We start from the raw sequence: 20,289 nt of genomic DNA, 5'->3' as shown, positions 1-20,289 counted from the left end.
GGAAAATTCTACAGTTTTTCATATGTGTAGGCTTATTTAAGCTACATTTTGTGTAAGATATATCTCGACATTGAAATTTTACATTGTGCCATCTAGAATTCAACCTTCCTTAGTCAACAGGCCTTTTTTTTTTTAATTCGGCTAACAGAATACAGCAAGTCTACAGCTGGACAGAAGCTGTAGCTGGTGAATCAGGATTGAACACCTTCTCTGTAAAGTTACTGAAGGGTAAGTACTCACTGGTTGATATTTGCTATTGTGTCCATCCAGCTCCGAATGCGCACCTTATTGCGGACATTAGGTGGGTTACTGAATTCATGAATTATGCAAATGTGGTATGGATAAGGACCACTAAATATCTTTTGCTCGAGAGTCAACGTGTCCACCTATGAAAGGCAGCAAACAAAGAGTTGTAACCAAAAGAAACAGAGATGTGATTTTAGAGTCAAGAGCAGATTCTGGGGGAACACGTCCAGTGAAAAGAAATTTTTAACAGCGTGCATAATCAAATACACGATTAGGTGGAGTAAAACTTTCCTAGTGCAGCTTTGCCAATGAGTCTTCCTGAGTAGTGGAATTTGATGGGACACGTCTATTTTCAGATGCATTTCACAACTCTGATATGTAAGTAAGCTTTCATAAAATTACATAATGGTCTAAACTACATTCACTTTCTCCAAATTTGTCTCTGGCTTGGGGGGAGGGGTTGAGTTTTGGTCGCTTGGTTGTGGTTTTTTTTGGGGTGTGTGGGGGTGTGTGTGTGTGTGTGTGTTGGGTTTTGTTTTTTTTTTTCTGTGTGTGTGTGTGTGTGTGTGTGTTGGGTTTTGGTTTTTTTTTTCCCCCTAAGTCTTACCACTGTCCTCTAAGAGCTAAAGGAAGAGATCTAGTTTCAAAGAAAAGCCAGCTTCTTTATGAAATCAGTGTTCCCTTGTTGGTCAGGCAAACCAAGCCAGAAAAAGCATTACTTTGGCATGAGACAGAAAGTCGAAAAAACATCCCATATTTTAAGTTAAGCTCTCTTACTTACTTGTCAAATGACCTCAACAACTCACTAAATGTCAGTGCTTACATCTCCTATGTGTAAATCTGGGGGAGGAAAGGGTGGCTCCCAGTACAACTGCCTTGCAACACTGTTTAGCATCAAAAGAGGATGCAGCTTGCAGTAAAGTAGTATTCAAAACACTAACTGCTGTTACTAAATCTAATCGGAAACGGAATAAAGATTTCAGATACCTATGCCTATGTCATGCTTCTGCTTATACATAACTACAAGCTGACTTAGTAGCATCGAGTTCTTACTTTCAAGTAACTTTTAGTTATTTAGTTTGGAATTAATTCAATGCATCATGATTTTTTACAGTATCTTCTAATGCAATGAATATCGGAGATGGTAAAATTAAGTCTTAAAATTCAGTATCATCCAAGTTTCAGACTCTGCAATAAAAGCCTCGATGGGATAAAGTTTTAATAAACAAGTTTCTCAGAGTTGTGTTATCATAACATTTACATTTCTTGCATTAATTGAAAAACACAGGAAGCCAAGAGTGGTGAAAGAATACAGGCAGAACTTCAGATCTGTTCATGATTAAATGAAAGTTGGCTGTGTACCTGCTGCATTGGACGGAGATAAATGATCCGGTTTCTTTCTGGTGGCATCCTGAGAATCTGATCCAGAACCTGATCCATGTTTAACTTCTTGCACTGGGCATAGTCAAACCGATTGACAACTGGTGCGTTTTCTACTTTCAAGTGTTTCAATACACGGCACCTTGTAGCTATAAATCAGCAAACAAAATTATTAAAAGAAAAGAAATATAATACTGAAAGGCTCTCTGGAGCCTCCTGTCAGAGATTTTCAAAGCCAACTGTTTCAAAAGGTGGCAAACAAGTAATGTAAGTAACAGACAATTAGTGAAGTAGTTTAGATAGCTGGCAACCTAAGTATATTGAAGAAACAGACGAGCTGTTCATTTCTTCCACATTATGATCAAACTTTTAATTTGTGGCCTTGTAAGAAGAGTCCTTTTAAAAGGCCATGTCAAATTTAATATGTAAATGTAAAAGAAAGCTATTTCCCTTTTAGTAACCCTGCTCATGTAATCAAAATTTAGTTAAAAATTAATGCATGTTCTGAGAAGTATTCTGGAATAAAGACAAATAATTTCTTCATTGTCTGCTAAGTAGAGATACCTCATTTCAGAAGAAAACATGTTATTTAGTGTAGATGTTGCAGAAAGCAGTAAATGACCCAACGCGTCAATACAGGACTAGTCACACACCTTGGCATGTGAATCTAATGCGGCTTAAGTGCCATTATTTGAAACAGATTTTTATCATGTCAAGAGGAAAGTATCATCATGTCAGCTAAATAATCTATGGAAGTAGGAAGAAACAAGAGATAAAGCAAGGTACTCTGAAACTCATTTCACCAACTTCCAATTACTGTATTATCACTCTTCAATAAACATCTCGTCTTGCTAACTGTCGTATAATTTCATCTGTTGATTTTCAGATATTAATCTTTACTAAACCTGTTACAACTTACAAGGAAAGAGGCATTCAGATCGAGCAGCAATATTTGATGTTCTAAGCATCAGTCTGACTTGTAGCAAAGCAGCTGATAAATACAAAATAAGCAGTGAACTGACTTTAATTCTTTCAGAAATTTCTAATAAAGCTAGACAGAGGAGGTACACATGACATTAACCACATACCATGGATAAACATCATTTTGGGGCAGTCTTTCAGTACCAAATCTGTTATTCCACAATTGGTCAAGGTTATTCCAACAAGGTTTTTGGATTTCAAAGTCAGGACCTGGTGAAAATTTAAAAAGAAAAAGAAATAAACTATGACAGTGTAAAAACAAAGAAAAAATAAAGTGAATTTTAAAAAGATACTGCCAAATATAGAAGGATATTAACTGGATACTAATCAACAGCTTCTGTTTGCAACAGGTATTTGAGATGACTAGGCTACTGATGGCAATGAGGAAAAAAAGACTTTCTGCTCATCAGCAACATCACAAAACGTAAAGCAACAGCTTCACAAGGTTAAAAGAGGAGCCATATCAGAAAGCACAATTTCTATCAGAAAACCTAAGTATCATCTCTCAGGAACTTCAAACCCTCTACTATTCAATTTCTATTTTTCAAACACAATGACAAAAATGGCAATTCTGGAGAGTAGCTGTTGTTTAAACACAGAAAGAAGGTATGGCAGAGAATCATGATTTGAACTTCCTATACCAATGTATTTTACCAACGCTGTTTCCTTCTAACCACAGACAGTTAAAAAAAATTAAAAATCATAATACCGTTCTTTCAAAATGGCGTATTTTAAGAAGAGTCGTCAGGTACCCACAAATATCTTTTATGCTAATCAGAAAAGCTGTAATGCATCTTAGTAACCAGAAAAATATTATGGGACACATTGACAAATGCTATCTTAAATTAGCGAGGCTAAGCTCTTCACTGGACAGAGAGGGGAAAATAAATGCAGGCAGGTTCCTCTACAGCAAAACTCAGAAGCTTAAGTTAGCTGTTCAGAGTCACCCTCTGAGGCAATCTCATGCTTGGCTAGAATATGAACCTTGGGTAAACAGCCCCAATACAGTAAGCCCGACCTTGCAACTTCTTCCATGACTGATCTTCACTGCAGAAAAATTAACTCATGTTATTTATATACCAAGAGAACTTCCAGTCTGCAAAGTAACAGCGGAGTTGCTGTGTCCAGAGGTAATTACACATCCCATGTTTCTTTTAACAGCAGTACCCTATGCTGTCATTTAAAAAATAAATGTCAGAGAATAAATTTTTTCTCTGCACATCAAGGACACTGTGGGAAGGCAGGACTTCATGCAGCATTACAGCCAGGAGCATCTGACAAACTTCAAGATTAGCTTTAGCTTATACTTTGCTCTTCTCAGGCCAGAGTACCACTGCACCTAACACAGTAATTTCCTCTACATGGTTAAGTCCAAAGAGAGCAGCAATATCAGTTATAATTCATCTGAGTCTACACTGAAGACAAGCTTGTGTAATTCCATCATTGTTCATGAGCATTCCCAGCTGATAAACCTGTAGCAGGTGAGGAAAAAGACCTTACTTGAACATGATCATCTTCAATAACTGGGTCACTTGTACTTGTGGACTTGTCAGCTGTCCTTTTCCGCTTTGTGGTTTGCCGTGGCTTTGGCTTGGCCACCTCTGGAAACAGAAAACCAGAAAAATCTTTCCTCTGTTTACACTTAAGGAGAACAGAGGCATTCCCTAGCTGAAAACATCCAGTAAGAACATACATTTCTTACATAAGCAGATCAAAATACCTGTCTGGCTCGAAAGCAACTATATCTCTTTTCCTTGCACAAAAACCACTTTCAGATTTGTTGCTCAGAATCATTCATACTAAATAACTTGGGCCAGGGCGGTGGGCTGTTTAGATGAAAACACAGGAATGCTGAACCTACAAGTTCAACATCACAGAAAGATGCGGAGCCAAGAAGAGAACAGAATATGAATTATTAGATTACACTTGGTTCTCTGCAGCAAACAGAACATTCTTGACAAATACAAAAACCAAAATAGCTTTACTGTTTTAAACAGTATAAATAATCTCAAACTATTGAAAGTCTGCTCTTTATAACTGTCACTAAGTTTTTCCTAATAGGATGCCCAGGTATAAAATACTTTGATGTTCCCAAGCTGCTTCTTACTCCATTTCATGCACCAGTGACATCAAATTCCTGCTTGATTTAAAAGATGAGGCTTTGAAAAGAAATGATGATAGATGACCACCCTTACTTCCTACAGTAAGAGAAAAAAAATGCCCTAGAATTAGTTTTCTGTGATTAATAGATCAAAACGAGAAATGATTTTAATAAAATTAAGCTTCCTTTGACTTTTTTGTTAAAACATATGGCACGTTCACAAAGATTCACAATCAAGACAGAAGTACAAAATATTACAGACTATATATGAACTACTGCATGCTATATTACCATTAACGTTAAAAAATACCTCTTCTCCTACTTAACATCATCAAATTCCACCAATACACGCAAACTATTAATTAACATGTGACATTCAGTGGGCCTATGAGCTCCAGAACTCAGGTTACTGCTTTAGGGAATCCACAGGTTGAAAGATGTAATATTAAGCACTCAACTCATGGCACCCATAAATCATCTCCTCCAGGGATTTTTTTGACAGTTCCTAGAGTATCTATAGATATTTAATTACTTCCTAGCTATATTATAGGAAAAACTTTCTGATTTTGTGTTGAATTGTTCAAGGTGCAGCCCAAGTACAAGAAATCTTTACAGGAGTTTTAACATAACATGCATTTTAAAATGCGAAAAGCTTGCTTCACTACAAATGCAAAATAAAACAAGTTTAAAAAAACCTCACTTATTACAAGAAAAAGCATGGCTTACATTTTTACTAAAGTAAAAATCAAAATTACACATTGAGTCATCCTTCAGCCAGCTAGTCTGTGATGATAATGCTTTTAAAATTGCACTGTCTTTAGTATTTTACTTGTTCCACTATTTAATGAGTAAATAATTTAAGGGAAAAAAATCCTTCTACTATCAAACATGGATTTGTTACAGAAGCCAAAACCCACAATGTCATTTATGCTAGAATAATAGAAAGTGGTCATATTCAAGGCACATTTTTAGACTATTTATGGAAAAACATTTCCAACTGTATAACAAAGCATTTTCAGATTATACTCTAACGAGTTGTATATGCTATCCTAGTGAAGAAAAGCACTGTACTAGCCAGGCAGAAGAAGCCTCACTGTCCTATGTATTAAATACAGATTTAAAAGATAAAAATGACACATCAAGTCTCATATTCTGCCTCAAGCATCAGCTAATATCTGATGTTTCAAAGAAGAAAATAAGTGCATAATGACATACACATAATTGTAACAGAGTTCTGACTGTTAATAAGCAAAATATAGGAAATACTGAGACGTTTTTCTCCACGAGCAGAACAGATCTTTTTCCTGACTAACAACTGGAACATGAAAACAGAGATACTTTCAGAAGGATATCCTAATTTAATATTGAGATCTGACTGACTTCATGTTTTGGTAATGGTTGAGGATAGAAAGGAAATACTTTCTTTTGATTTTTGTAGACTAATTATTAGTCATAATGGAGCAAGGTAGAAAACAGACATTTTAAATTTAACAAGATCATCAGTCTGAGATGCATCTAGCCACAGAACAATATCCTAGGTGATTTAAGTTTTGTTAACACTTGGGTGCATTCAGATAAACTGGAAAGACACTAGGACATACTGTGTTTGAATCATTTCATGTTAACAGAGATACAAATTTGCTATCAATCTTTTCTACCTCCAACGCATACTGTTCAGTAACTAGTATGTTTCATTTTTCAGTTTCATTTTACTTGCCAGATATTCTCAGCAAAGAATCCTGGATATATTAGGTAATTATAAAGTGTGCTATGCCAGACTAAGATGATTATTTTGGAAAGCAAGTGTATTTGGAAGAAACAGCAAGTTCCCCTCTCACATCTATTCTTTTCTCACAACATTTCTGGCTTCATTCCAGCCCTTCACAACTTTGTTTTTATTTTATTGTTTTGCTTGTTTTACATCATGTGAAGCATGAACCTATTTAATAAAAAGACAATTTTCAAGGAGTTTGATCACCATGCCTTATACACTTGCAAGTAGAATCCAATATGCAGGTGCACAAGCTTGTCTCAATTATAATTATGGATTGCTTTATTGGCTGATAAAGTATCAGTTATTAACTTTTGCCTTCTTGCTAAGATCTGAGCGTACCTGCTGTCTTCTTCCTTTTAAAGGGAGAATTTTAATGGGGGAGACAGTCTTATGTTTCAATGAATAACAGCCTTCACAGGAAGAGAGAAGCTGTCAAAAGAAGTTGCATTTGGTTTTCAAATGAGTAAATCAAACACTGTTTAGTATGTACGGATAACACATACAGAAATACTTGCATGGAGAAAAAAGTCACCGGCACTCTTTCAGAGAGACCTGTTATTTTACATAGCTATGGCAGTGAAGTCAGCCATTTCTGTTCCATCAATATTCTGTCCCTTTGACAAACCACTTAGTTTTAAATTATTAACCAATAAACTTCACGTTTGACTTCAGTATTATTCACGGGTGTTGCTGTTCAATACTGTCTCATGCCAAGCACAGCAATTTACTCAGAAATTAACACTGCATGTAGGTCATACCTGACTCTGACACCAGAGGGACATGGGACAGCTTGCTTCTAGCTCTTGTTAGTGGTCGGCGAGGATACTCTTCTTTATACTCCATCGCACAGCCCCTTCTCTGGGAGCCCATGCTCTCCTTCTCACTGGCAGGCCCACAGGCACTCCCACTAGTCCTCTCATCACTGGTCTCTCCTGGAGGCCCAGAGTTTGGCAGAGTCCTAAGTGCAAAATCTGACCCAGCGGTATTTGGTCCCTTCCTGCAGACTCCACTCGTGGATGGGCAATCCCCATCGCAACACCCACTAGTCCTCTGCTGTGCGTCCTGTGGCTTGTAGCAGGAACACCTGGAACAAATGGAGCTCTCCTCGGCATCTCTCTCGCTGGAACCTTCACTTTTACAAGGCGAGCAGACACACTGCCTGGATTCACCTCCAATTGCTGGACTGGTGCCAGCAGAGTGGCTATTAGCTGTCTGTGCACAGTCAGGGCTGGGAGAAACAGCATTACAGGAGCTGGATGTTCCCGTTGATCCTGTAGCATTACTGCAACCTGGGTAAGAATCTTTGCTTTTGTTCCTTTCAGGCATGTCACTTGCTGCTTTCATGTCTGCTTTAATCTGCTCACTTGTTACTTGACAACCTTTCTCACAGCTGCTCTCCTCGGTATGGAACTGCTTTGTCTGGCCCACTTGGCTGGCACTACATCTCTTCCGCAGCGGTGTCTTGCCTTTCCCACTCACTGTAAGAGTTAAGCAAGAGAGAACAATGAGACAACCTAATACACAGTTTAAATAAATGCTAAGTGCTACTGTGTTAGAGACTACTTAAAAACAGAAGGCAGCCTAGAGGCCAATGACAAATCTTGTCATGACCACACTGCTATTCACATATTATGAGAATCAATATTTCTAGCAGTTGCTGAATCTCTATAATGTCTTGCAGCTATTTTTGTAGTGATGTGCTGGAGAACACTGTGCTGTCAGCAAATGAGACATACTTGCCAGAGAGGCTAGTATTTTCACAAAGCAGCTAACTGGTTAAAAAGGCCAAAGCACAAAAACATGAAAAAACACACTAACAGGCTTCTGTTTTCTTAAATATGAGGAATATATCCAATGATTTAAATAGTACCATAGATATGACTAAAGTTTAGGCTTTCAATAGCAATCCTCAGCTCCCCCTCCTGGGTATGGAAAGTGGTGTCGGTAGGTAACGGTAGTCTCAGCTTAGATGAATAAAAAAACATAGCGAATAGTGTAGAAATCACAATTGGAACTTAATGTCTACTGTCTTAATCCCCTCAGCTAATTACTCTAAACCAAGCCTGAAAAAACATTATTGGCACTACAAAAGTTTCTGCAAATTGTCTCCAAACGCAGGTTATTTCAACCCTCAAACCAGAACTGACATCTGTGCTACAAGCACAGCACTCTGCAGATTTCCAAGTTGAAACTACCCGTCTGGTTGAAATGTACTAAAACGACAGGGGGGCCAATGTGTAGGGAGTATGCTAGTTACAAGATATTTGATCCATTACAGCTTTGATATGTCCTATGCAGAAATTAAACCAGTACATTTCTCAGTCCTTCACAATGCAGGATTTTTATGTTAACTGCTTAGCTAAATATTCATTAAGGCTTAATATCATATAAATTCATCTGTCAATTACCTTTAGATTACAGTTGGACTTCAACTTCCTCCTTTCTTATGTACGTATGAAACTACTTCATTTAGAATACAAACTACAGGAAATAGCATGTCATCTCTGTTGCTGGAAAAGCCGTGTGTCATATGGCACCAGAGCCACAGATATGCAGCTTATAGCAGTAAACTCAAAAGACAGGGAATGTCCTTTTCTATGCCTCTATAATTGTCATACTACCATGAAGTTCTAGGCCTCTAACTCTGAATGACTCATAATAATACATATATTAATAATATATATAATAATATACTGTATATAATACAGTATAATAAAATAAAATACTATAATAATAATATATATACACATACACACACGCTATAATAGTAAGTGTTGCTCAGAAGTGAAGACGACAGTACAGAACATCACCCTGAGAATTCTAACCTCCAAAGCTCCCATCAAAGTAAAGTTGGTCTTAAAGTGTCCCCTTCAGGACACTCCCACAGAGCCCCCATGAACCAAAAGATGGCTACGACTCTCGTGCATTTGCCCCAACAGTCACTTTTTCTTTCAACAGCAGAGCTTTGACAGATGAATCACATAGACAACATAGCTGCAAATTTGGCTTCACAGGCACGATAAATTCTGTGCACTTGGAATTCCAGAAGAGGAGCTGCAGGTTTCTGCATGCAAAGCAGCACAACACCACTATTTTTGTGTTTCTGTACAGTGACTATATGATTAGAGCTCACAGCAGTGTGTCCTTACATCTCCATTCTAGATTTGTAACAGGAAGAAAAGAGTAGGGGCAAATAAACGAGCATGCCTTTTACAAAGCTAGAAATAAAACTGAAGAAGATAGAAAGACTGAAGCTTAAGAACAAATTTTGCTTAACAGTGCCTGGGAACCCATCTGTTCCACACCTGAAGGTTCTCTAGCTTCCACTGGATCTCTGCTTTTCTCTTCCCCATCTGAGTAATTCTGTGCAATGCTATTAGAGATGCAGGCTCTTGAAGTCCCCATGTTTTCTTCCTCATCCTCACTGTCTGAATCATGGACAGTAATAGGCGCTGCTTTTACAACGGGCTGAATACCACTTGGTCCTGAAAACAGTAGAAGAATGCCATCATGTGAAAATAAGCCAAGCATGGATTAAAGGGATGAAGAACTTCTAGAACTGCTTGAAAAAATGACAAGAGGTTAATTTGGTTCAATTTAGCCACGCATTCTGTCTCCCTCATTAAAATCCGAATACAAGAAGAGCAAAACACTGCATTTTGGCATTAAAGCATTCTAGTTTGGAAGGGGAAGTGTCACAATGTAAGACAAACCACAGGTTTTCTGTAATGTTTTTCTGCTTCAGAACAGCTTAAATATTCTTCCACAATAGTACCGGTAACTACACGACACATTATAATCAGTCCCTTAAACCTCCACCATGAAGACAGAAATGTCGGTCATAACAACTGCAATTATCCTTCTAAATCCCACCAGTAGAAGTGGAAAGAAGCAGCATGAATTATCAGGTGTCAGTATAAATATGCTTTGTTAGTTACCTCTCTTGGCTACTAACCAAAGGCATTAGCCAATCACAATGACTTATCTGCCTGTCAAATAACACAAGAAATGAAGTTAAATAACGTTTTCAGGAAATAGCTTGAAAAAGTGAACAGATACAGCATACATATATGTAATTTCATGTTGTTGGCATATTTAATAGAAAATTATGTTGTCCAGCAAACAGAGGCTATAAAAGAAATCAAGACTGCCTTATGTCACTAGTGCGTGTCACTAATGATGTCACTAATACAAATTAAGCTAACACTGGAACAAGTAGTTCTGGCTTGAAAAAAAAAAGCAAAAAGGAATCCATGTGCTGCAGTGAAAGAAGTAAGGCCATTAACACCAACATTGGAACATGATGAGCTCATTCGGCCTTCTGAGTCTTTTATTATACTGGGCACAAAACCAAGGCTTTAAGATCACGGTATTTTACTCCATATGCAAAAGAAAACTGGGAACTATTTACCAAAAGGTAATTTCTTTGCAAAACCAGAGTTACCTGCTTGCTCCTCGTCAACCTCCATAGGAACAACAGCCTGGCTGTGACCTGGGAGCTCATTCTGGCCCTGCCCAGCAGCCACCCCTTCTTCCTGTGCCACCTCTTCCATCTCATTGAGTGCTGAAAAGATTAAGATGAGGTCAGGAAGAGGAAACAGAAGGAACACAGCCCATAAGCACAGGAGGAATTCAACTGACACCCACAGAGTCAGAGAATCTTCAAGAAATTAGTAAAGTAATAGCTGCCTTGATTCCTTCAGTGAGTCTCTAGGTTGTACAAAGTCTTTCACAGATTTGTTCTCCATCTCTTTAGCCAAGTCTCCAGCCTAACTTTTGGGGTTTACTTCTCCCAAATTTTTCACTCCCCCTCAAAAGTCTTGTGCTACTGCTGTGAGCAGCAAAACCTGGATTTACATATTCATTCCCTCCAATGACTTCTGCCTTTGCTATGAAAGTTTAACAATATACCATCTGACACTGATGTACTCCGAGCTCTGATCAGAGGAACCTAAAAAACAATTCACACTTCCACAGATGAGTATCACACTGACTCTACATTGCTAACATCTGTACTGACACATATCATTGAATTGTAATGTGCCTGTAACAGCTATTAGCTACAATACAAAGATAGCTTTTATCACACAGGTATCAGAGATGTGCAGACAGCCCTCAGAAAGATTAAAGTTACATCTCAGGAATTGAAAGAGCAACAAGCTTTCAATGTATATTCATGTAACTGGCAATGCAAATAAAATCACTCCTTACAAAGGTTCACAAAGATCAGAGATTACCCTCAGCTGCAATCTGCTGCTCTTCAGCTTGCCCATCTTGCCGCAACTCATTCTCCTCATTCTGGTCATTTGGGTGTTGGTGATTGTTGTGGTGGATGTTTGGATTATTGTTATTCTGGTGGTTATTGTTGTTGTCATTGTCATTGTTAGAGTTCTGATTGCTGACTAGGGCTGATGAGACACCAATTCCTGTGCCTGCACTTAGGCCCACACGAGCGCAACCCTGAAAACAAAGAGCAACTATTAAGATTTGAAAACATGGACATATTATCTCAGCAACATATCCTAATGCCAACAGAAAAAGCATTCTGTCAGTAGTATGTGGGATAGCAGAATGATATGCATGTGAAGAACAGGGAAACTGTCCCTAATACTTCCTTATGCTTCACATCGCAGTGGTCCATCTTCAGTTTGGCAATCCAGAAAACTTACGCTCTATTAAACTCCTAATGAAAGGGAACTCCACAAAGCATATAATCTTACTTTAACATACTGTATTTCATATGCTATGAGATCATATCACATCAATACAAATAGCAGATTGTACAGTCTTCCCAGAACACAGTAGCCTAAAGATAGAATTAATGATCAAAGAAAGCGGGTTTTTTTTACACAGGTTTTCATTATGTTACAACAGCTGTTACAAAGGTTTGTATTACAGTGTGGGAAAGGGAATAACATGAAGAAATAAAATTCCTAAGCTTTGAAAGCACTCCAGAAAGGGAACAGCACCCCCATTTCACCCACTACAAAATCATAAAACCCCCTTAGCATTGTAAACAGATGCCCAAGAGTGAAAAAAAGCATATAAAAAGCAGCAGCAAAATGAAGTAGCAGCAGAGACCTCAACAGAAACACACAATCAATGTCAGTTTTATTTCCTGGTCACATACTCGTACAAGATCATACCTTGCCACTGCTCCCATCTGCAGAAGAAACACTATTCTCCCTAACATATTGTGATAATAGTAACTGCAAACCAAAGTAATTTATTTATTTAAACCAATTTATTTAATTAATTACAACTTTTAAAAGAATGCATAACAGCTGGAGCTCACCATATTTCCAATGAGCTGGCAACAATAAAAAGCAAAAACATTCCCTGAAAGACTCACCTTAGGAGGTTCACGGAACATCTGGTCCAGAGAAATAAATTCTAAGCTTGGCAATAACTCAATGAACTGACTAAAAGAATCTAGCTTTATTGCATGGCATCGCACTAGGGTGAGGTCAACCAGTCGAGTCCACCTTGAATGATCTGTGGAAGAGAAAAGATGCATTACCTGAAAGATTCCTATCTCACTTATTTTTCATTATACCATTTTCAGATTTGAGAGTAGGCATCTTCTGTATCCCTATTCTGACTGTTACCAGCATCATTATGGTTCCAAACCAAGCATCATCTACTGTACTTACTAAGAAATAGAACAAGCAGTACTATGAGCAGAAAACTTCCATTTTAATATCACAGCAATTCATATAGCATCTCTAAAATTTCAAAGGTGTGCAATACCTGTGATCCAATTATTTGGGTTATGTAGATGTGGGCAGTTGTAAATGACCAGATACTTGATGCAAGAAAAAACTTCATTTACAGCTTTCATACCAATATCTGTAATAATTCCTGGATTTTCAACCACATCAGCCAAGCCATACTTCACCAGGTCTCCATTTGTCATTTTACCTATGAAAAAGATAGTAGCAAACACAGCTGTAAATTTCAGAAACTTGCCTTTTATAGCATGATTTTCTAACTCCCTATTTGGCAAAATGGATCAGATTATGCCTTTTATAGCATGATTTTCTAACTCCCTATTTTAGTCCTATTTGGCAAAATGGATCAGATTACCACTCGAGTTCAGTAAAGCTGAACTTTCCCAATTTCAGTAAGTTTCAGGAAGGAAAGAAAAACATATTTGGCTGCATGAGATCAGCAGCCTCAATATGGGTATGTTAATATTCTTTTTAATCACTTGCTGAAAACACATCAACTTATTTAATCCTTATATTTGTCAAATAATTTATGTATATAAAAAATGTCATACACTGTAGTAAAAACTCATCAACATATCCTAGATGAAGAGTTTCAAACTGTGGAAATTCCAGTTCAGCCATCTTCAAAGCAGAAAAAACACCGTCTTTGGTCAAGGAAGGCTGGATCCGCACTTCATGCAACCTGAATGCAATTAAGAATTGTTCCTATTAAAAGGCATATCAAAACATAATTGCCATAGAAACCACTCAAGAAGATGCCCCCTCATAATAAAATGAAAATATACTTTCAGTAACAGCAGGATTAAAAGGAGTTTGTTGTATCTTTATGGCAGTATTTAGCAGTTACATAGCAATATAGTAACAGCACCACACTTTTCAGACATAGGTCTAAGAAGGCGGTTTATGACACAAAGTGATTCAGAAACAGACAGAACTCCAGTTATTTTAACTACAGAATACTCCTGTTATGTGAAGATTAAATGTTTATTTATGTATTTATTAAATGTTTATAATATGTATATTATTTTTGAAGGTTGTTCTGCTTCTTCACATTCCTGGACTTCATTACCAAGATACGTATTTTGAAAAAAAGAAAAGGGGAAAAGATCTAAAGGCCCATACCTTCGTGCAGCAGTTATGATGAGGTAGCCAAGATCCACTTCAAGTGCATTCTTGCAAGCTCCCAGAACTATAGTGTGCAAATTCCGAAAACCACCTGACAAATAAAAAAACATTCACTTCAGTCAGAGATCACAACCTTAAGCTTTATACATTTCTACCAGTGTTGTCTTGACAAATAAATTAACAAAACACATCTTTTTTTAGCAAATCAATAAAACGGATATTTGCACCCAACTCCCCGCCAAACCCACTAGTGCTACTTACCAACAAATGCAGCTGGAAAGTTAGCTTATCAGTTAAGAGTTAATTGCAGTTAAAAGATCAAAACAATGCTCAATACAGAGCTGTATCTAGTACCATAACCATAGTTCCAAACTTGACCCCTTTAAAATAATAACCAAGAATGGATATGCTACAGACAAAAAAGCTAAGCTTCACATGTCTCCAGTATTTGCTAATATTTTTATTTGTTTGTTTGTTTGAAGTATGAGGGATAGAAAGTTTCATACCTGATCTCCAACTATCTTCTACTACATGCTGGATAAGTCCTCCAAGAAATGGAACACGAACCAGTTCTAAATGCTCCAAATTTCGAGCAGAAGCCAGGCCCGTCACTAGGGGAACATACTTCAAAGAATTTGTGGGTCCTACATAGAACAAAGAAGGTTGTTCACTTAACAACACTGAACGTATAACGTTAAAGAATTAAAAAACATCCACATATACCCATCTAGATCATAGATCAGGAAGTCAACAGAACTATGTAGCACCAAATAATGTACAGGAGAGAGATACAGTTCTATCCAACACCATGAATAAAACTAACTGTTTTCAGAATCTTGTATTCTAAGATTTCCATTTACAGTTGGTGCCTATGCAGCTTTAACAGAATTAGTAGATTTCCTACATGCTGAAACATCCGCCCCATACATGAATTCCTCTTACCGGCACAGTTCCTCATGACAAAAGTGCGTAAGCTGATACAAAGGAAATCTTTAAAAGGCTGTGGTTTGGTGAGTCTCACCCACTTCAAATAAAGGTGCCTCAGCATTGGGATACAAGGAATCTCAGGGACATTCACCCCTAATAATACAAAAACAAAACAAACATTTTAAACAAGCTTTAAACTATAAACTCTATCCTAGATTTCTTTGGCTTTAAAACAGAAGTCTTTTCTTTGCTATGTGGCATGTGAGAAAAGCTGTAAACATTTTAAACACAAGGTCTTCACCTCAGTTTTTCAACACAGTTTTTTAGAATTTACCCTTTGGACCTACTTTATGCAACTAATATTTCAAAAACGTCACATGCCAATTCCCTCTCTTAAAAAGAATTACAATCTTGCAGAGTTTCAAAGCCTTTAAATTCACCTGTGTTTAAGTGAACTACTTCACCATTACTGCACTTACCTACTAAGTGCAAAGTCTGAATTTTAGCTCCTATAGGAATTTTCAGCTTATTCTCAGGAGGAATTGGAAAAGCACCATTACGATTACGAAACTTTCCCAAGATGTGAACTTGTGGCATGTATGTCCATATGGCTTCCACCAGCTCTAAATGAGAGGTCTCAACACCCTGGATAAAAAGAAGCAAAGCAAATGCTCTAACACCAGTTCAAGCAACAGTATCTTCTTAATTTCTCAATAACACACTATACATAGTGAAATGTGTTACTTCACTTTTCATTTGTAGCAAGACTTGCTTTTTTAAAAGCAGAGGGCATCAGAGCTTTAATTCATTTCTGAGCTAAAGAGCACCTGTGATTCCCACTGGTGCAACTAAAAATAGAATTAATTTGCAAATATGGTCACAATTAACTGCTACTCTGTACAGCCAGATCTGAATACAAAGCCCAGATCTGAACACAAAGCCCTGTAAGCAATGAGTCCCTTCCACATTTCTTCTGCTGTTAACATGCATCATCTCAGCTGCTGAAGGAGGTTCTCTTGAGTTTAACCACTCACCAGCAGATTTGGACAGGCCTGCAAAGCTTCTAAAACCCCAGGAATGCTGAAAGCTTCGTGGCCACGGACTCTGCGTCTTTCAAGATACCTGGGATGAAGACCATAAAGTTGTTCAATGTCTGGCATCTTCCTCAGCAGCGTTAGGAAACTGGAATCAGTGAAACCTAAGATGACAACAACAGATTTGGTATTTGTGTAACAGTGGACACCTAGCTGTATGGGGAAAGCCAAACAAATTTTTCTCCTTATATGGTAGTACAAATTCTACAATGTCAAAAGATGTACTCAGTGAAGCAATAGTTTGCCTTCTACTTCCAGGTTCTAGAAATCATGACCTACACACTCTTCTGCCTTGAATTTTGCAGTCTTGCTACAGGTTTACTTCAGTGGAGTTGCATGGCTACAGGTTTAACTATACTTTCTCCCTTCTCAAATGAAGCACCTCTGCAGACTGTCAGGCTTTGTGTCTCTATCTTTCCTGGAATTCCATTTATCCACTGCATGGCTCAAAAATGCCCAGCTGGATCAGTTATATGCAGTTCATCACTATTCACCACAGCTCACAATTCTCAAAGAAATAAGACAGTTTCTTAAAGTAAAGGATTATTTTATTCTAACATAAAGCAACACATTAAAAGGATTTTAAACTACTAAGTTACCTGTATTTTTATCTATCTTAAGTTAGGTCTAACCATCTACCCGATATCAGCCCTAATAAATCTAACTTTGCAGATGCTCTAACTTTTAGAATGCACTCATTTTAGCTCTCTCCCCCAACAAATCCCAGCAGTGTAATTTAAATCCAACAGAAATCCTAATACTCACAGGGTTGACCTAGGTTGCCAAATTTATCTATTGATCTGAAGATGGCTTGAGGTGTGACATCAAAACTTATTTATTCTTACATTGTTAAGTGTTGGCAGATGAGTTGCTCTCTCATTCCATTGTATTTTTTCCTGCCTGCATGCAAAGAGCCTCTTCTTGGATTAACCCTTGGATTAACTCCCTTACAATAATCAGACAAACACAGATTGTATTTACAGAGAAACCCCGTTTCTGCTACAGTTATATCCAATATATGCATACATACACACACACACACACACACACAGATACAGATAAAGTTTCCAAACCACGTACTCAAAGCAGCCACCCAAATCTCACAAAAGTCAAAAGGAATTAAACATCTAACTCCTTTTACTGCTTTTGAAAATTTACCCTGCATACATCATTATAAACACCAGGATAGCACAGACAGTTTTGCTCAACACCACTTTAATGCCATATGTTGAGTGAGTGCGTTACTCACCAGTGGGCATGTATTCCCACCAACGGCCTGCACATAGATCCACAACCTTCACTACTCGCAGATAGAGAGTGACTGCTTCCTTCAGCTTCCTGGACAGGCATTCCATGCACATGATATCCTGCAAGGGAAGGTACCTTTGGGAGAGGAAAAAACACCCCTCTGATTTATCAAAGGTGGACCCTTTTTGACTTTTTTCAAACTAAAGAACATTCCAAGCATGACTACACAAATTCATATATTTCTAACAGCTAATAACATTAATTCAAATAGAATTTTCAGACCATACTCTAATAAAGTGTGTAATTTTGCTAAGCAGAATGACTCACCAATTTTTGACACTGAATATAGGATATTTACGGTACAAATATAATATCAAAATGAGAGATGCTTTAGTTCTCTAATAAATACTGCCGACCAAACCATTCGCCACAATATTTTCTACATGGTTTAATTAAAGATACTTCATTTTCTAGTACATACTAGTATGCTCAATTTGCTAACATTTTGGAGACCTACTGTTTTTAAAGACCTTATCATTAAGACATGTTTTGAATACAATAGGCACAAGTGAACATCATGAGGAAGGACCCTGCTGCAGGGAAGATTATATACTCATCCAAGTTCCCTTCTGCACACTGTGAAGCAGACGCAGCGATTTCACAGCATGTACCTCAACTACGTAATACCTGAGATACATTTCTGCACTGAAAACAGAACCGAACCACTTATTTATTTCTTCTTCCTTCTACCATTCATGACATACCCATAAATTTTCTAAGTATCCAAATGAATGCTGGGTCTGAAAAAACATTTCTCACCCCTTTTTTTCCAGTTTTTATCTGCCAGTTCACTCGTGGTACATCCACACTTTCTGAATACTATGTGACACAAGCATCAATGCAGGTAAGATTGGGAAAAAAAATAGAAAATAGTATAATAATAAATGATAAATTGACTTCTGCCAAGCTGCTCACCTAAAGATGTGGCAAAGCACTTCATGAGAGAGTTGGTTCATGTAATCTTTTGGCTCATCAGCTTTGGTAGACTCAGAGCCTTCCCTGTTCAATGAGCATGGTTTCACATTTTTCCGCCGGGGACCCATATTTGAAACGATTTCTGATTAAAGGAAATGTTCACAATGTTATGCAAATTCAGTGCAACTGAAAGAGAAAGGGGACAGACAGTAGAGGAGGATAGAGCAGTTAAACTTTGTTTACTGAAAAAACCAGCAAAATCTGCCAATGAAGACAAGCTCCAATACAGCTGAGTTAACAAAGAAACAGAAAAATTCTTCCAACAAGTTACAGTTTGCCTCGTACATGAGGTCTCAGACATAACCTGATGATTATTAGATAAACTAGAAAGTCCCTTTGAGCTAAGGGAAACTGACAAAGAGGAAAATCACCACAGGTTTAGTAAAAAAAAATCAATTGATTTGTATGAATAAAATGTCTTCAGAGATACCATCCACACACTAGTTGGTCAAGACAAATCACAGGAACGCTGTGTGGAGAGTACAGAGATTACCAAGCAAATACCAACTAGACATATTCCAGTGAAACAGAAAGCCCAAAATCTCTGTCTAGCAGAAAATAAATAATTTTCCTTTTAGAAAAAACGGGCTCCTACTGATCATTCCCCAAAAATGCCCTACTAAAGGTCCTCAAACTAGCTCTTCTTAGAGATTAGAATATCAATTAAAATACTCAGGTTGCTTAGTTAAAGATCAAAGCCCCAGAAAAACTGAAAGACCTTGCCTCAGCAGCAATGTGCAGGATATCCTCTTTTTTTTTTTCCCTGTACTGAATGAATGTGTTCGTGTCTACATGGCTCCTCCAGCACACATACAGGCACAGAAGGACTGAAATTATATAGGTTTCATTTAAAAACATAACAAATTGATTACAAGAAGTAACAAATAAGTAACTAAAATAAATATGAACTTAATGTTAACATTAGAATAACTAAGTTAACACCTCATGCAGATGAATGGCATGAGAAATGTCTTCACTACTGCTATTTAGCTGCGGAATGCTTTCTGGTAAGTAGGGTAAAGCATCATTAACTCAGTAAACCTGTTTAACAGGTTGAATACCAAAATTCAGTGGATGACGAGAAACAACGTTAAAAAAAAAAAGACAGATTTTGGAAAACTTATCAGAGATGAGCCTGTTACGACATTCACTGTGATGTAAATATACCACAGCCTTTGCTTCACATTATGTGGAAGTGGCAGCTGAGAAGAAAAACAAAGTACCTCACGGAAATGAAAAAGAAAAATTTTCTCCAACACGAACTATTTGTATGCTGGCACAAAATTTGAAATATTGATAGCTTCGTTGTGATCTAATTATTGAAAAACACATGCTTTCACATTTTCACATTGTCATAATTAATTTAATTTAAAATGGTGATATGAAAATAACTAAATTAGCACGCTCTGTCCGTGAATAGCATGAAATGTATCTCTGCTCCTTTGGATTGGCTGGGACTTCTCCAGCCAAAGCTAAGGATGCTGAGTTTTTGCCTGTTCACATACTACCCCTTCTTTTTGGTGCATACTGGAAGGGTTTAGTACGTTTGCAATACTGCATTGTAATGTTCAACTTCATAAAGACCCAAACTGACTTCAAACTACTTATGAGATTGGATTCTGACGAAAACAAGTATTACACGGATTC

The 20,289-nt window shown here is 37.5% G+C and overlaps 1 protein-coding gene across 7 annotated transcripts in view; it reads right to left on the bottom strand.

Annotated features, from left to right (window-relative positions):
- Positions 1-19,833, bottom strand: part of FBXO38 (F-box protein 38) — a 24,220-nt gene extending 4,387 nt beyond the window's left edge. The window contains exons 1-19 of one of the 7 annotated variants that reach the window (XM_035902473.1): positions 19,361-19,833; positions 18,583-18,724; positions 17,609-17,742; positions 16,300-16,463; positions 15,745-15,910; positions 15,281-15,418; positions 14,845-14,982; positions 14,336-14,429; positions 13,765-13,895; positions 13,233-13,403; positions 12,835-12,977; positions 11,720-11,942; positions 10,927-11,046; positions 9,788-9,967; positions 7,241-7,960; positions 4,108-4,208; positions 2,715-2,817; positions 1,609-1,775; positions 241-386 (exon numbers count right to left, since the gene is read on the bottom strand). In XM_035902473.1, coding sequence (XP_035758366.1) covers positions 241-386; positions 1,609-1,775; positions 2,715-2,817; positions 4,108-4,208; positions 7,241-7,960; positions 9,788-9,967; positions 10,927-11,046; positions 11,720-11,942; positions 12,835-12,977; positions 13,233-13,403; positions 13,765-13,895; positions 14,336-14,429; positions 14,845-14,982; positions 15,281-15,418; positions 15,745-15,910; positions 16,300-16,463; positions 17,609-17,742; positions 18,583-18,710 — 3,167 coding nt within the window. In that variant the 5' untranslated portion in view covers positions 18,711-18,724; positions 19,361-19,833. Of the gene's footprint in view, positions 1-240; positions 387-1,608; positions 1,776-2,714; positions 2,818-4,107; positions 4,209-7,240; positions 7,961-9,787; positions 9,968-10,926; positions 11,047-11,719; positions 11,943-12,834; positions 12,978-13,232; positions 13,404-13,764; positions 13,896-14,335; positions 14,430-14,844; positions 14,983-15,280; positions 15,419-15,744; positions 15,911-16,299; positions 16,464-17,124; positions 17,306-17,608; positions 17,743-18,582; positions 19,034-19,360 lie in introns of those variants that run through there. The other 6 variants (XM_035902472.1, XM_035902471.1, XM_035902474.1 and 3 more) reach the window with 6 other exon arrangements.
- Between the last annotated feature and the right edge of the window lie 456 nt (positions 19,834-20,289).

This window comes from Egretta garzetta, unplaced genomic scaffold, assembly GCF_000687185.1.
Source record: "Egretta garzetta isolate BGI_Z169 unplaced genomic scaffold, ASM68718v1 scaffold209, whole genome shotgun sequence".
Lineage (NCBI taxonomy): Eukaryota > Metazoa > Chordata > Aves > Pelecaniformes > Ardeidae > Egretta > Egretta garzetta.
Note: the sequence above shows the minus strand (reverse complement) of the source record. Positions and strands in the feature narration are given on the sequence as shown.